Genomic DNA, 17,568 nt, shown 5'->3' on the forward strand with positions numbered 1-17,568 from the left:
TGTTTGGAAGCACAGGAGGTCAGAAGGATATCTCACTGTCATGTTCTCCAAAAGAGTGACGCTCTGTTCCCACCTGGTGATGTTGAAGTAGTTCAGAAGCTCTCTCTGAGTGAGGGGTTTCTTCAGGAGGCCGTTGGTCTGTCTGGGTCTGACCTGGGGCACGGCGCGGCTCCCTTTAGTCGGAGACACATCTGGTTTCTCCACCAGGCTGCCTACGCTTCCCATTCCGCAGAGCGGAGCGGCGGGGAAAGGGCTGCGGAAGTTTTGGTCGGGGCCACGCGTCAGAGGGAGAGTTAAGACCGAGGTTGCCATTGATTACAAAACACTGAGGGGACGTGAAGAGACCTGTGGAAGAAAACCAACCATTGATCACAGGAATAGGTGGGAGTGGGTAAATGTAAACACCACAATATGGTTTGGGTTTAAAGATAACATCGTGAACCTTCTTTATGTTCTTTCCCAATAATCTACATGAATTTTGTCGGATTATTGCTGAAGATTATCGACAGAATTAAAAAAAAATATACACAGCAATTTTTTGCCACTTGAACAAAACTTAAAACCTATCATTAGAATTTCAAATTTTCTCAGGGATTGAATGCATCTATTTAAAGACAGCTAATTGGATTCTATGAAGCCAAAAACCAAAAAGAAATCAGTCTAAATTAGAATGAGCTGGTATAACCCTAATGATATGAGCTGGTAAAAGCCAGATCGGTGCATCTTTATTTATTTTTATTCATTTATTTTATTTATTTCGAACAGACAGTAAAAACAATCAAGAAAGAAAAAAAAATTGAATGAAACAAACTTAAGAATGAAAATATAAAACAAATTATTAAAATTATCTTTACTTATCAGTTTATATTTATATGGCAAATTTTGCACAAACCGTCGAGATCTAGAATGAAAGCTTTTCATTAATCAGTAGTTTTGTTCCAATTAGAGCAAGACCTTCTTTTTTTGTAAGGCCAATGATGATACTGATTATTCTGACATCCGTCTAACCGATCCCTCATATGTGCTGATTTTTTAGGCCAATTCTTCAGGCCAACATTTCTTTTAAGTTCTCTATTTACATGATCAAATTAAAGCAACTGTTATACAGGTTTCAATAGAAAAAAAAATGTATTAATAAATCAAATAACTCAAGAACGGAAAGCAAATGGAGGCTCTAATCTCCAGCGCATGCACATGTTGGTCGGTACAGTATCGGTCCCTCTGTAGTAAATCCCGTCATCCTTTCACGTTACCACTCACATATTGATCAGCAGATCTTTTTTCAGTTAATAAACTGTAGTTAGCATGAATGTAAACATGGTAAATGCATATGTTAATAAAGAAACTGACATGTTTTAAAGATATCCAAAAGGTTATGAAACAAATACTCCCCCTCTCTGCTAAAATAAACTCTTCTTACCCCTTTGATAGTAGACGTCTGTCCCTGGAGGACAAAGATAAGCTGACATACGTTTCCTCAGCTGTTTTTTTTTTGCGCCTGCAGAAAGCTTTCTCTCAGCACAACCAGAAGAACTCACTACAACCAACCCACACATCCTGACTGGGATGCAAATGGAAACAAAGAAAATAAATGCAAATCACGTCTTTTCACAGGGACACGATATCAACAAGTTTCATGAGGTCACAGTGGCACAACAGCCTATCTTTAAAGAAGCTATTGCTGTTTTTCACTCAAACGAAAACAGCATCATGTTAAGCAGCGGCGCTGATGGGTCATGTTGGGTGTTTTTTTCTTCCTAAAGCTGTTACGTAACTTTGATCCAACTAGGTTACTACAACTCATTCCCCTAAAGGAGAAAAGCCCGCATTTTAATCAAGCACAGCAGCAGGGCTTTCTAACATCTTAGGGAAAATCATTGATAAATCAATCAGTGGGTCTGAAGAAGCCTAAGCTGGTGTCGGTAAATTCTTCAGCTGTTAACATTTTGTAAACGACCAATGAGTTAATTCTAGACTAAAACGGTGGCCAAGTAATCCAAACACCCACCTGAGAGCTCTAAGAGCCTCTTCATCCCCCACATCATGCATTGTTTCTTCCTATCACCCCTCTTTTCCTCTCACCTCTTTTCCACCCACCCACACACAAACACACACACCTTCCCTTCTTTTCAGACAACCTCATTAAGGTGCACTGAAGCGAAACAAAGGGACGCAGTTCAGGTTCAGGATGCTGATGTGGCACCAATAAAGCAGCCTTGGCATCAACTGTTCCATCATCGTCCCTCAGCCTGCAGCTGATTCTTCCCTTAAACCAGAGATTCAAATTGATTTATAATCCTGGAGCAGAAAGTGTAGAGATTCTGTTTTTTTTTTCTATGTTGCAACTCAGTGACCACACATCAGTTCCTCCTAATCCTGCTAAAAAGGTCTTTTTTGTCTAAGGAATAACACTACGGATGAATTTTGTTAGGTTAGTCTGGCAATCATAGACCATGTTTTGTAAATTGTATTTTTTCCCCCCTTTTTTTTCTCCCCTTTTTTCCTTTTTTTCCCTTATTTTTTCCCCTTGTAAATAAAAAAAAAAAAAAAACCAGCAATTAAGGTTTTTGAAATGAACTTTTCTCAGATTTTGTCATTTCATTAAATAATCGTTTTTATCTGTTTTATATTTTCCAATTGTATTTTAAATATTTTATCTTTATTTTTTCTAGCAGACTTTTCTTTTTTGCATTTTTTTTGCTGAGTTTTTACCAATTAGAACATTTTCAAATTTGCATTACATTCTCTTCACTTTAACACATTAAAGACGATAAATAAAGAATAAATGCTCTTTTTAGAACTAGTTTTGGTGTTTTACGCAAGAGAAGACAAAGTTATATGTCTATGCACATGATCTTGGAGTCTTCTATATAATCAGTTCCCTATAGTCTCATGTTTTATGAATTAATCTAAAAACTAATCATATGGATCAATGTTTTTATTTTGCATCCATGTAATTGGATCGTCAATCATTTGATTGATGTTGAAGCTGGGAGGCGGGGCGCCATCAGCGATCCTTCTGTGATTAACAGCTTTATGCTGAACCGTTTAAACTAGTAGATCAAGTCTGGTTTTGCCCATAGAACAAACTGAGGTTAAGAGTTGTTTATATTGATCAGTAACTCTATTAATAGTATGACAGACAGGTTTACTGGACTGATTATCAACGGAAGAATTCTTTCCCCCATTTCCTCTTTAAAACTTTGCTTTACTGATCCTAACATCACATCCTTCTAATGTTGTGTAACGTAGCTCTGCCATGTTTGAACAGACCTGCAGGTCAGCAGCTTCTGTCTGGCTGAGCTGGTGTTTACTTTTGCAGGGATGATTAAAAGGAGTTTTAGCATGAAAAATTCATAATATCAACAGTCATAGTAGGTAAGAGACTTTGATTGTTGCTATTAATAATAATAATTTTTACTTAAAAAAAAATATTTATTTTAATAATTCTTATCTTAAATTTTCTTTAACGTGCATTTCAGGACACCCAAAGACACTGTACAACAATCAATCAGAATACACAATATCATACAATATCCACTATATTAAAGTCGTAGGGAAATCATATTTAAATGTCAAATAATTCAGACTTAAACATGTATATAAATGTACTCTTTATCTGACAATATTGTCCCAAAAGTAAGAAAATTTCTTAAAATCTGTTTTTTTTCTCCGTTATCTTATGCAGGCCAGTTAGTTATACGTCAGCATTAACACCTTAATTCGGCCAATCATATATCAACGGTCATCTGTCAATCACATTTTTTCGGACAGAGCATCCTGATTCATATGTCGCATGAAAAAAGAATAATTTACTTTACCATTGAGTTCCGTCCCAGTGTTCACGCTGATTTCAGGATGTTGTGGTAACATAAAGTCCTCGGTTTGATATATATTGCTTTGGATATTTGTTTTTAAAAACGTAAAAGTTGTTTTATTTCACAAATGTTATGTTTTTGAAATTTCTCCCCATCTTTCAAACATAACTTATAGTGGGATATCAGATTCTATGGTTTTAATTTTCTTGGAAAACATAAGTGTATTTATTTAAAAGTTGGTTTCTTTACAAAGCAAAAACAGCAGGAATGTTGCAAACAAGGAAAGGGGAATGAGATGTGATGAAGTGGTTTCACACAGGAACAAAGCTGGGTAGAGTACCTTAAGATTTTACGCAAGTAATAGCAAAAAAGTAGCCTACTTAGTAAAATGGTCAAGTACTGAGTAATTGTTGGTTCATACCATTTGGTTTAACGTTGAAAACAATGTATTCAGACAAATTATTATGTGTAAATTCTGGTATTTAAAGTATGAAAAAATACAAATAAATTACATTAATAAATAAATTTGGGCTGAAGACATCTTTTACAATAACTTTTTTTCCACATAAACATATAAAAACAATTCTTACTGTAGCTCAGTGGTTCTCAAACTTTTTCTGTCATTCCCCACTTTGGACAAGGGGGAATTTTCAAGCCCCACCTGTCCCCATCGCCCCAACACAATGCTAATGAAATATGCAACAATCTTAAAATTTTCCAATTTTATTGAAGTAACAAGTATCTAAATACAAACTATCTACATCAAATAACAGCAAGATCAAAAATAAAGAAAATAAAAATGCAGCTGTGTCAAAATTTGTATCAAGCTCAAAGATAGAAAAAATTAAAGTGCCACTCTGCAATCTGTTAATAAAAGAAAAGAAATGAAATCCATCTGGCAAGACAGGTCTATTTATCCCTGCATTAGTGGCTGCAATGAGCCTGTTTTGCATTGCACAGTTTCTCAAAACGGGGTTGCAGGCTTGATACTGCCACCCTCAAGTCATGCTCAATGTTCAGCTGAGATCTGTATTTTGTTTTCAGTGAAGCAACAGCTGAAAAGCCCATCTCACAGAGATATGATGTGGCAAAGGGAAGAAGAATGGACACAGCTCTCTGCCCGATGAGTGGATACTCCCTCTCCACTCCTAACCAGAATTCACTAAGAGTCTGAGCATTAAACCTGAGCCTCAGGGTGGAGTCAGACGTCATGTCAATAAACTGGTCCTCCTCAGCAGACCTAAAATCAGCAGGTGCTGCAGACAGAATAGAAAAAAATAGACTTACTTTATTTTTCATTGCATAATAAACACAAAGAAATCAGTTTGACAACAATTCATTCCAGCTAGTAGCATACAACAGAAATAAATTCATGTATAATATATGAGTATAATATTCAATAAAATGTCCAAATACCAACCTGCTGCATTGAATGGATCCATAACCCAGGCATACTGAGCACTGTTGTTTGGGAAGTATTTTTGAAACAATCCACTCAGGGAAGAGAGGTGCTGCTTAATACATGGGATCACTGTGGTGGCTCCAGACTCAGTGGTTTCAGCAACTTCACTCAGGTTCTCAAAGACATCTATGTTCTGCTGATCGAGGCGGCTGCCCCATACCTTAAGCTTTCGGATGAATGCGGTGATCTTGTCTGCCAGGTGAGGTAGGTGCTTGTCTTTGCCTTGAAGCTGAAGATTTAATTCATTCAGCTTGCCAAACACATCGCTGAGGTAGGCCAGTTTCAACATAAATTGTTCATCCCTGAACTTGCTTGCAGACTCATACATGTGCTCCTCTTCCAAGAAGATCCGAATCTGTGCCCTGAGCTCAAAGACGCGCGACAGCACTTTGCCCCGGGAGAGCCACCGTGCTTCACTGTGAAACAGCACAGATGTGTGATCAGCTCCCATTTCCTCACAAAGTGCGGAGAATAGTCGCGCTTTCAGAGGTCGGGTTTTGATAAAATTTACCACGCTCACAACTTCTGTCAAAACCTCATTTAGTTCAGGGCTGAGCTGTCTTGACGCGAGCGCTTCCCTGTGAATGACACAGTGCGTCCAATGTGCATCTGCTGCAACCGTCTTTATTAGCGCCTGCAGCCCGCTTCTTGAACCTGCCATGGTCTGTGCGCCATCAGAGCAAAAGCCCACACAGTTTTCCCATTTAAGGCCGTGTTCTTTGAGGTAATTGTCCATGATCTTAAACAGTTCATCGGCTGTGGCTCTATTTTTTATGTATTTGCAAAACAGCAAATCCTCGCACAGTGACTCGCCATTTACAAAGCGGACGTACGATATGAACAAGCAGTCTTTATTGCTGTCAGTAGCTTCGTCCACCTGTAATGCAAAACGACTGTCTTTTAATTTTTCTATGAGTTGCTCTTCAAGATCACTGGAAATGTTGCATATACGTCTCGCAATTGTGTCGTTGGACAGGGGGACGGCTTTTAATTTTGCGGCGCTTGTCTCGTCAAGCATAATTGACACCATGTCTACAGCAGCAGGAAGAATGAGCTGCTCGGCAATTGTGTGCGGTTTTTTGCATTGCGCGATTCTGTATGCTACTCTATATGAAGCCATCTGTGCCTTACTGTTTATTGATGCAGCTTTTACCATGCGAGTCTCCTGTTGACGGTATTCTGCCAGTTTTCTTTGAAAGAAATCAAGAGGCTTATTGACGTGACTGGGGTGTGTGGTCTCTAGGTGTCTTCTTAATTTGTTGGGTCTCATGCTATCTGCTGCTAGCGGTTTAAGACACAGGACACACATCGGCCTCTCCTCTGCCCCCACCACCGCTGCCGTGAATCCAAGAGCAAGATATCCTTCATCATATTTTCTTTTTGGTTGGCTTTTTGGTTTATTAGGCCCGTCTGGTTGGTGTCTCTCTGCTGGTGCCGAGTCGACAAATTTTGAGGTCCGTGTCACAAAAAAATCCATGTTGTCTTGCCCACAATGGCCTGCAACCCATTGGCGCGAAACAGATGTACCGTATTTTCTGGACTATAAGGCGCATATAAACGTCTTTTTTTTCCCTCAAAATGTGCGGCGCGCCCTTTTTGTGCAGTGCGCCCTATGTGTGTTGTTACTGCGGACTTTTGAGACCACCTCATTGAGGAGATGATGAAAGAGAAAGGAACTTCAACCGCTCGACATCGGTGTGAACCGGACCAAGCAGGTGCAGCAGAAGCAGCGAGTTTACCAGCAAAGTCTGACGCGCGGCTGAAGAAGCTTTGCGGCTCTGCCTGCGCGGTGCAAAAGTGTGTCTGACGCGCATTGAGCGGAGCTGTCCTATCCTTTCTTTGCAGCTATATTTGCTGTCCTGCAGCAAAACTTCAATTTTTTTGCATCTCCAGCAGCAGCAGCGCGTCAGATGCTTAAACGCTCCCGAAGCGCTGCACCTGCTGCACCTGCTGCGCTCCAGGACCTTTTGCTGCGTCTATACGCGTGTCAACCAGCAGCAAAAATGAAGCAGTAGGATAATAAAAGCGAACAAATTCTGCCTGCAGAATAATTCCACGAAAAGTGGAAGGCAGCTCTGCTGGCTCTGTTGTTCGAGCTTTCGCAAAAGCCGGCATCCTTTCCGAGGAGCCGCCCAGCACGGACTCTGACAGCGAAGAAGGGGAAATTGGCATGTTTGATTTAGTGCAGCTGTTTAATTCAGAAACAGAGGATGATGACTTTGATAGGTTCGATTAATACTTTGTAATAAATACATGAATAAAACACAATCATACTCAGTTTTGCTCCCGCTCTATTTTTAAATACGCAGTAGAGGAATTTAAACGTAGTAGAGGACATGCACCTGTATATAAAAAACGCGCCCTATAGTGTGCCTTATGTGTGTGTTAAATACAGAAATCATCACCTAATCTGCCACATGATGTGATGTGCAAGTTATTGGCGCTGTGGGAGAAATAACGTTGTAAGAGAGAGACAAAAAGAGAGTAAAAACACCCAAATAATATAGAGCTACTTTTTTCTGTCCATTAATGTTTTTTATTATTATTATTATTATTAATATTATTATTATTATTATTTATTAATGTTTAATTTATTACAAAACTAACCCTCCTCCTTTACCCGGGTTTGAGACCGGCAAAATGAACCAAAGAGACACTATGGCGGAGTTAGAATTTTTTTATAAACTTTTTTAAACGTTTTCTTTTTTCCCTTGTGGTCCACCAAGGAGCCTACAAATCACGGTAAAACATGACATGTGGCTGTGTGAATCAAATGCCGTTATTTATTTAAGATAAAATATTTCAAATTCAGTTATTTATGATCAACCTGCGCCGTCAATCTCGGCGCATGTGCGCTTTATTCGCAGTCTGGATGCTGAGGGTAAAAATCCTGCAGCTCTGACTTCAGCGCTGAGAGGGAGATCGGGGTTGGGATGGAGTAGGCGCCCCACGGCAGCACCTGCCGCTGGAGGACAAGAAAAGGAACGATACGTGCTTTCATGTAAGAGTCTCCAAAAGTCGCTAGTCGCTTTTTTGAAAAAGAGTCGCTGGAGGGGTCTGAAATATAGCGACAAAGTCGCTGAGTTGGCAACACTGGGGCGCGAAAGTTTATTCCGTTACAAATAATATGCCGACGTCACGTCAATCATTATTTTGGCACTTCAGTTCCAGGTGAAATTTTTCTCATATCTAATGTTCTTTTAATTAGACTGTATGTAGGCTAGTAATGATTACTTTGTGGGTTTGATTGGTCTAAAAAGCGGCAACATACAGCTATAAGGACAGTTTGCTCTCACACGTTCTACATTTATAGTCACACAACACACACACACACACACCGGAACTTGGCGCGCCCCACCTGTCACGTCTCAATTCCCCACCAGTGGGTGGCGCCACACACTTTGAGAACCGCGGCTGTAGCTAATATAGCCTATTTGTCAGAAAAGGATAAAGAAATTCTATATACAATATCACCTGCTTACTTGATCTCTATAGCTCAAACTACTTATAGAGTAGCCAGAAATTACTCTCCAGTGAGAGCAACAATTCTCACATTTTACTTCAGTGAAAAAAGTACAGTAAAGTTACTACTTATAAAAGAGCATTTCTTTCTAAACGACGCTCATGTAAATATAACTGGGTAAATGTAACTAGTTACTACCCACCTCTGCCCTGAATTAAAGACAACGTGCATTTTATATATCCTTCCTTTGGTGTTGTAGTCGCCACTTAACCTTTTAGTTTTTGAATAATTTAAAGTACCACAGGAACCTCTGTATTATCAAAGTAAAGCCAAAGTGTCAAAGTTCAATTAATTTCAAAATACTCTGGTAAAAGATTCAGCCAGTTTTGACTAAGGTTGGGCATTTATCGTAGTAAGAATGTGGATTCATTGTCTAAATGGTAAATTAGAATCAGTGATAATTAAAAACTCCACAAAAACAGGTAAACTGTATTCTTCTTCATTTAATTTCACTTTGTGTTTCCTTTGGGTTATTGAAAAATTAAAAAAATATTTTAAAAAATTACTACGAGATGCTTATTTATGTAAATCGTACGTCTTTATGTAACATATGTTACATAGGGGTGGAACGGTTCACAAAATCCACGGTTCGGTTCGGTTCACGGTTTCGTGGTCACGGTTTTCGGTTCGGTTCGGTATATGTTGATTGTTACACCGAAATCACATAAAAATTTATGAAATTAATGAAAAAATCCCCAAAAATTAATGAATTGTAATTATTTTAAATGATCCGCGGAAACCCTGGATCATTTCCGCATGTTTTGCTGCTTTGAATTTAATCATCTCGCGCATGCTCTCTACCATCTCCAAGGAACTCAGAGCGGAGCGGACGGGAGCCACAGCAGAGGCTGCATGCTTTGCTTTGAGCAGCCGGTCTGGAGCGCAGCGGGGCGGAGCGCTGACGGAGTATGTGGGATTTCGGGGATAGCATACCATGTTGGTCATTTTGCTGTTAGCATAAACAAAACGTGTTGCACAATGCTTGCACACTGTTGCACTTTTATCCACATCTTTCTTTCCGCCGTCATCGTAGGTCACTCTAAATGCAAAGTGGTCCCATACAGCAGACCTATAAAGTGCTGCTGGCGCGTCTTCCAACTCCTGTTCTTTCCCACTCGCCATACCCACACAATTCTCCACAACAACAGATTTTTTTCTGCTACACCCGGCTACGCTGCTTCGCTTCTTCTTCTTCTTGTTTACTACTGGTGGTTGGCTTTGGTCGCAGTACCGCCACCTTCTGCTCTGGAGTGTAAACGCTTCGCCTATGAGAAAAAGGAGCAGCGCATGAACCGAACACAACACACGCGAATCGAACTGAGACGGTCGAACCGAACGGTTCGGACGCTTTTCAAAAACCGTTCCATCCCTAATGTTACATAATATGTTGTGGGGCTGTTATTCCTGTGGTACGCAGTCACAGCCCAACAGTTTCCTGAGAAATACTGCAAAAAACTAATGCTTGTTTATGTTTTAATCGTCATTTTTATCACTCAATGGGGATAAGAATTTGAAATGCATATTACCCAGCCCTTGTTTTGACCCTTTTATAAACAATAAAAAATCTATACTTTCTGCTAAAAACTCACTATCAGCCATCAAGCTGCTGCCTAAATCCTACTTTAAGGCTTTGTTTTTTTCGCCACCTTGTAAACCGACGGATATCCACAAACATGCTTGAGGTGTAAACAAAACCTATTGTAGAGAAGGTCACTTAAAGCTACAGTGTGTAACTTTTAGCGACATCTAGCGGTCAGACTGCAGACCGCAGCAACATGAACATCTTCCCCCCACCGCTTCTCCCCCCCCAACAGTACGGCGAGCGTTACGGGACAAAATGTCTTCCAGGACGTCCGCATCACCTACCTTCTCAAGTGATGAGGTTTGTTTACATAGATCATTTTAAAGATAGTATTTCATTAGTCTGTGTAGGGTATAGATTTCATGTAGACTTAAGATAATAAATATACCCGTTATTTTTTCTACATCGTTGTGACGTTTTGCCGATCTCGCAATCGCTAGTTTGTTGGCTCTGCGCTGCCGTAGCGCAAAGATGTCTGCCTCCATGGCTGCGAGACCCGCTCCTATGTAATTATAAATAACGATTTCTAAGGCAACGCAAATATTAAGGTTAAAAGGCTGAGCTCGTAGATGATGATAAATAACAAAGTTATGTATAATATATTACATTTCTGACTGTATATCCCTGTAATTATTACACACTGTAGCTTTAAATAAATCTCCGATAAATATTTGAATGTGTTAGAATACTTATCAGTTTCTTTCTTTCTTTTTTAATTAAGCTGCAGTGAAAGTGAAAAAACCACAGGACACCACTCTGGAAATATATCTGAAATTGATGGAAGGAATGCAAAAAATAATAACCAGGAGTTCTAAAACAAATAAGGCATAAAAACAGAACATTGAGTCATTTTTGTATGATTTTAAGACTGCGGTCCGAACCACACCACAGATAGAAAGCATAAGCATCCTTTCTTCCAAGTGTTATCAAACCAAATGCTTGATGCATTCTGATTTTAGAAAATGTGTCTGCAGCAGAACCTTAGATTAAAGCAATTACTTCCATCTTAAAGATGGTCATGAATGCATAGATTAAAAAAAAGCAGCTCATCCTAAGCAACGAGGGGACCCAGAGGTTCACAAACTTTTTCTATGTTGCAACTCAGTGACCACACATCAGTTCCTCCGAATCCTGCTAAAAAGGTCTTTTTTGTCTAAGGAATAAAACTACAGATGAATTTTGTTAGGTTAGTGTGGCAATCATAGACCATGTTTTGTAAATTATAATTTTTTTCCCTTTATTTTTTTCTTTTTCCTTTTTTTCTTTTTTTCCCCTTGTAAAAAAAAAAAATCAACCCAGTAATGAAAGTTTGAAACCTGCTTTACTATAAAAAAAAGATTTTTGAAACGAACTTTTCTCAGATTTTGTCATTTCATTTTTTTCCCCAGATTTTATTGGTTCAAATTATTATTTTTTTCTTCAAAATAATCGTTTTTATCTGTTTTATATTTTCCCATTTTATTTTCAATATTTTATTTTATTTTTTTTGCAGACTTTTTCTTTTTTTGCATTTTTTGTTGATTTTTACCAATTAGAACCTGTTCAAATTGCATTTCACAGATCACATTCACTTTAAAACATTAAAGATGATAAATAAAGAATAAATGCTCTTTTTAGAACTAGTTTTGGTGTTTTAGGCAAGAGAAGAGAAAGTTATATGTCTATGCACATGATCTTGGAGTCTTCTACATAATCAGTTCCATATAGTCTCATGTTTTATGAATTAAAAAAGAAGATATATCAAAAAACTAACCATGCGGATCAATGTTTTCATTTTGCATCCATGTAATTGGATCGATCTGTCACAAACTAACAACAAACCTGCTCAGTTAAAACATTTTCCCTCTTCACGCATGAAGCTCTTTGTTTCGGACCCACTCTGGTATCTCCTCTCACTTATAGAACAATCCACTTTAATTGAGCCCCTCACACTGCTGGCCAGGACAGTTATAACAATTATGTAAATGGTTAAAATAGGCAGAGAGAAAGCCGTGCAACAGCAACTCCAGCCCACTCTACTCAGGGCTCTCAGCCAGACCCGGATCAAAGCAGCCCAAGCTGCTCATGTTTATATTCATGAGATCTCATTTCCTCCCCCTACATGAAACTTTCCACTCAAGCATCCGGCTACTAATAAGCTAGTATATTAGAGACCAAGCCTGATAAAAAAATATTATTTTTCTAATAAAATATCATATGAAACTTATAGAACAAGTAGCTGATTTATCAAATACATCTGTGGCTAAGTTAGATGTGTGAAAAGTGTCTGATTATGCACAGTGTGCATGAATCAATGTGTTTGATTTCGTATAAATAAATAATAAGTGTGCAAATCCTAATGGCCTCTGGTCAAGGTCAGGCGTAGTATTTTTAGTCTCATTTCTTCTCTGACTCTGTCCATTGAACAGAACACACAGCGGCAGCCGATCGATGCTTGACGGGAAGCTGAGGTGGATCGAGGTGAAGCTATTCGTTTTGGGTATAGATCCATTTAGAATGCAACCACAAATCCTTCGGGACTGAAGGAATCTCGCATCCTGGTTGTTTTCCATAATTGCCTTCAAGTTTACGAGCTCAGAGTAAAGGCGGAAGAGGCTGTAAGATTTACAGCCCCGGCCCAGACTAGCCGAGATGCAACACACCTCCTTAAATAACACACACATGCACAGATTAAAGCCATGCCAGCCTTGATCAGTTACGCCCTAATTGAAATGTGTCGTTTCTTTGATTTATTCCTCCTTTGGGACTCTGTTTGAACTGTGCTCCTTAACCCAAATCTGGTGAAAAATCTGCTTTATGTTTTCATTAAAGAAATCTTGATAAATACTGAGCAGGCCAACTAGCTTCCAGTCAGACTGCTTATCCTCTCCAAAGCTGCAAAACCACCACTTAACTTAAGTGTACAAGGAGAACAAAGCCCTCACGCTCAGGGCTTCAAGGACACTGTTTATATATTGTAATCAGGTCTTTCATAGAGAAAGAAAACCTTTCAGTAAAACACTTCAGTTTGAAGAGGGAATATTTCAAACCCGGGTGGACAGTCCGATAAAGGGCAGAGAAAGATGGACGTAGGAACCAAATTCCAAAGATGCCTGTCGGGAGAACAAGCTCCAGCTCGTTGGTTTTGGATGCTCAAAATACTCCCACTCCCACGGATGCTCACTTGCATCAGTGAGGTCACTCAGCACCACCCTGATAAAAAGCATATCCACAGATAGCAGCACCTGATCCTGCCCCCCCCACTGCCTCGGTGTTCCCTCTCTCTTTCCTCTGCGCCATAAAAGTTTGTTTACGACTGTAGGATACTTTGCAGGTTACATCTAACGCTCCCACACAGCAGTGCTCACTCATTTATTACATAAACTCAATGAAGCTCGGCTCACTTCTGTTTTTTTTTTTCACATCTGCTGGTTGGAGAAAACAAATGTGAGCTGTTACCACATTTTAAACTCCTAAACAAATCTGATCGGAGGGACATGTGGGATTTCCTTAGACCTGTAAGTTTGGTATAAATAGATAAAGCAATGCTGTTAGTGCAGATGAACAATTTATAAAAGTGTGATCAAACTAACTGCTGACTTCTTAGGCAGAGGCGGAGCTAGATGAGGGGCCAGAGGTGGCCACCCTTACCAAGCGATCACATGTAGACAGAATTAACAAGAGATTCCCTTCTAATCTACAATCTCAAATGCAATATTCAACCAATAACTAACTAAATAATATAATAACATTAAAAATTATTAAGAGAACTCGTTTTGGTGATTTATAGGAGAAAACAGAAAGTTATACGTCTCTGCAAGTCATCAAGGAGTCTTCTATGTTATTAGTTTACTACAGTCTCATGCCTTATGAATTTTAAAATAAAGATATATCTGTAAGAGCTGTATGGGGAGGCAGTGGGTAGCGTTGTTGCCTTGCATCAAGCAGGTTCTGAGTTTGATTCTTGGCCCGTGCTCTTTTTGCGTGGAGTTTGCAGGATCTCCCTGAGCATGTGTGGGTTCTCTCTGGGTATTTTGGCTTCTTCTACAGTCCAAAAACCTGAATGGATTATCTAAACTGTCCTTAGGGGTGAATGTGTGTGCATGGTTGTGTGTCTTTATATGTCTTAGTGTGTCTACCCCACCTGTCGCCCGGAGATATGCACCGGCCCCACCGTGACCCTGACAAGGACTAAGCGGGAGAAAATGGATGGATGGAGGGAGATATATCTGAAAAAGGACGATGTTTTCATTTTGCATCCATGTAATCGGATCACTAATCATTTGATTAACGTTGTTTCAGATTTAATATCAGCATTGGTCCCATCGGGTATGGCTGCCCAGTGGTTAGGGCATTGCGTTTGGAATCCAGACATTCTGAATTGAAGCCCCACCCCCAAAGACTGCCACACTGGGTCCCTGAAAAATAAAATACTACTACTTCTTCCTCAAAAACTTCTTTTTTACAGACTAAAAAACTTCTAAAGACGAGGGAAAAATATTGATACATCAAAATATCCCAATATCTTCATATGCTGATATATTGCCATTTAAAAACACCATATCAATCTCTTTTACTAATGAAGTATTGCTATATGTCATCGTTATGCTACGAAATCCCCCGAAAATTCACAAAATTTTGGCATATTGTTATATGTTGATATATTGACGTGGTATCGATTTATTTTACTAACAAAATCTCACAAGAATTTGCAAAATATTACGAGAGTTTGTAACAGAACGATGAAATTTCACGAGATTTTGAAAGTAAAATAGATCGATACCGCGTTTTTAAAAATCAATTTGATATCAGCATATGAAAACATATTTGAGTATATTATTTTGTGTCAGAAATGGATAACAAAACTGCTATTTTCAATGACTACTTATTTTTGCCCAGCTTTAACATCGGTATCGATATCGGTTATCGGCCACATGAGTTTTAAAATATCGGCATATCGGATATCGGCCAAAATCCCAATGTCAATTCTGCTTTAAATATTTTACTATGTATATAATATATATATATATACATAGTAAAATATTTAAAGCAGAATTTACTTTCTGTTTTGTTGCTTTTTATGTTTTAGGAGCGGGTGGGGGGGTGGGGTTGATCATGTTGTATTCTTTTGGTCGTAGAGATAATAATAAAGCACAGGACTGTGTTTGAATGAGTCAGGGAAGCAATGTCAGATATGTGGTCATTTATTCATAGTATTGAATTATAGGGAAATATACATATCAGTAAGTATTGGTAATATTGATATTGACCCAGATTTTCACATCAATGCATCCCTAAAGGTTCTAATAATCTCAGTTGGATTCAAGTTTATGGCGTGCAGAGTCTATTACTGATGCATTTTCTAGTAGCTTTTCCAATTAATTCTTAGGAAGGAAATAAAAAGAAAAATGTTTTGCCGTTAAAGCAAATATATGAAATGATTTACTACTGTAGCATTAGGCTTTTACTTTTCCAACTCAAAAAATGGAAAATATCCTTTATACAGCTGCTCTCCAAAAATAAATACCATCACAGGATTTCCAAATAAAAACCAACCTGTTAGGAAATCAGCAGGTTCATGTTGAGAGCACGAAATGAGAGGATATACAACTTAGCTTTGATATGGCTTAGCTTTAAGCGTCTGAACAAGTTAAGCTGCGCCTGAGGCCCTGCACTCTGTAACCCTTCATGTCAGGGTGGAAGGAGTGGAAGTGTCTGTGGCTGCAGGGCATGGCGGCGGCAGACAGGGGCTGTTTGTAATTGCTAGCAGGTTATTTATTATGGGAGGGAGGGCATCAGGGAGACTTTGTTTCTTTTAAAAAATCCAGAGGCCACGTAGAGAAGATAAACATGTTGAAATTAAGTGCTGCTTCTTCTGCGTACCTAACATTTATCACTGTATACCAGTGAACCCAGAATGGATTCCAGTTAAAAACCAACAGGGACAAACATGAAGTCTCCTTTTCTGTTTGCCGACTGACAGCAGACAGAACTTTCAGTGCTTCCTGAAAGGTCAACTTTCATTTTACGGCGACTGGAAACATGGCCCATAATTCAGTGGCGGCTGGACGCGGTGATTCAGCTGAAGGGGCAGCGTTCAGCTCCACACTGTCTCCATTGATGATGACTTTATGGAGGTTGAAGGTCATATTTAGTCAGAGCAACAGATACAGGGTGCTATTGTAGACAGACAGAGGGGAGGCTTTACTCTGGAAGATCTGACAATAGTATGCAATTATATCCACTTATTTCTCATTACGATAAGACAGAATCTAAAAAAAAGCAACAAAGAGAACAAAAAACAAGTTAGGATCCAATTTTGATAAATTAAAGTTTCAAAGTTTTTTTTGTTTCTTTTTTATATTTAAGTCATTTTTAAAGACAAGAAAGCTTTAAACAACACATCAAGGCAAAGCTAGAAAAGCAAAAAATCTGTGTTTTGTGCAAACACAGTGAAAATGCACTATTTTTAATCACCCTAACCAAACCGTGAGCATCCCCTAGTGCAGGGGTTCCCATATATTTCAGCCTCTGACCCAAACAAATAAAAATGCAGCACATTGGCCATCCCCTAACTCTACTTTAATCACTTAATTCTATTATATAAAGGAGACTAAATATTTTATATAAAAATATATGTGACAATTAATCATTTAGATAATTAGTTTTCTAATGAATCCTTTTAAATATATATTTAATATTTTTCATCATCCAATTGAATATTTACTGAACTTCTGACTTTCTTTTATAATTTAAAGGTAGGGATGCACGATATAATCGGCCCCCTATCGATATCGGCCTGTATCGGCCTTAAAACTGAATATCGGATATCGGCCACCCCACCGATATTTAACCCGATATTTGATCAGCTTCTGAGTTTCTAAAGTCTAAAAAAAAAAAAAACAATACTACTTCTTTCTCTTCCTCAAAAACTTTTTTTACAGACTTAAAAACTTCTAAAGACGAGGGAAAAAACATTGATACATTAAAATATCACAATATCTTCATATGCTGATATATTGCCATTTAAAAACACCACATCTAAAAACACCACATCAAAAAACACATCTCTTTTACTAATGAAATATTGCTATATGTCATCGTTATGCTACGAAATCCTCCGAAAATTCACGAAATTTTGCCATTTTTTTTATATGTTGATATATTGACGCGGTATCGATCTATTTTACTAACAAAATCTCAC

General features: G+C 38.6%; 1 protein-coding gene across 1 annotated transcript in view; it reads right to left on the minus strand.

The window, feature by feature from the left end:
- n4bp3 (NEDD4 binding protein 3) overlaps nucleotides 1–17,568 on the minus strand; it is a 50,899-nt gene that overhangs the window by 6,457 nt on the left and 26,874 nt on the right. The window contains exon 2 of the mRNA XM_038284612.1: nucleotides 74–345. Coding sequence (XP_038140540.1) covers nucleotides 74–312 — 239 coding nt within the window. The 5' untranslated portion in view covers nucleotides 313–345. The remainder of the gene's footprint in view (nucleotides 1–73; nucleotides 346–17,568) is intronic.

Source organism: Cyprinodon tularosa, unplaced genomic scaffold, assembly GCF_016077235.1.
Source record: "Cyprinodon tularosa strain WSP-4 unplaced genomic scaffold, ASM1607723v1 ctg20, whole genome shotgun sequence".
Classification (NCBI taxonomy): domain Eukaryota; kingdom Metazoa; phylum Chordata; class Actinopteri; order Cyprinodontiformes; family Cyprinodontidae; genus Cyprinodon; species Cyprinodon tularosa.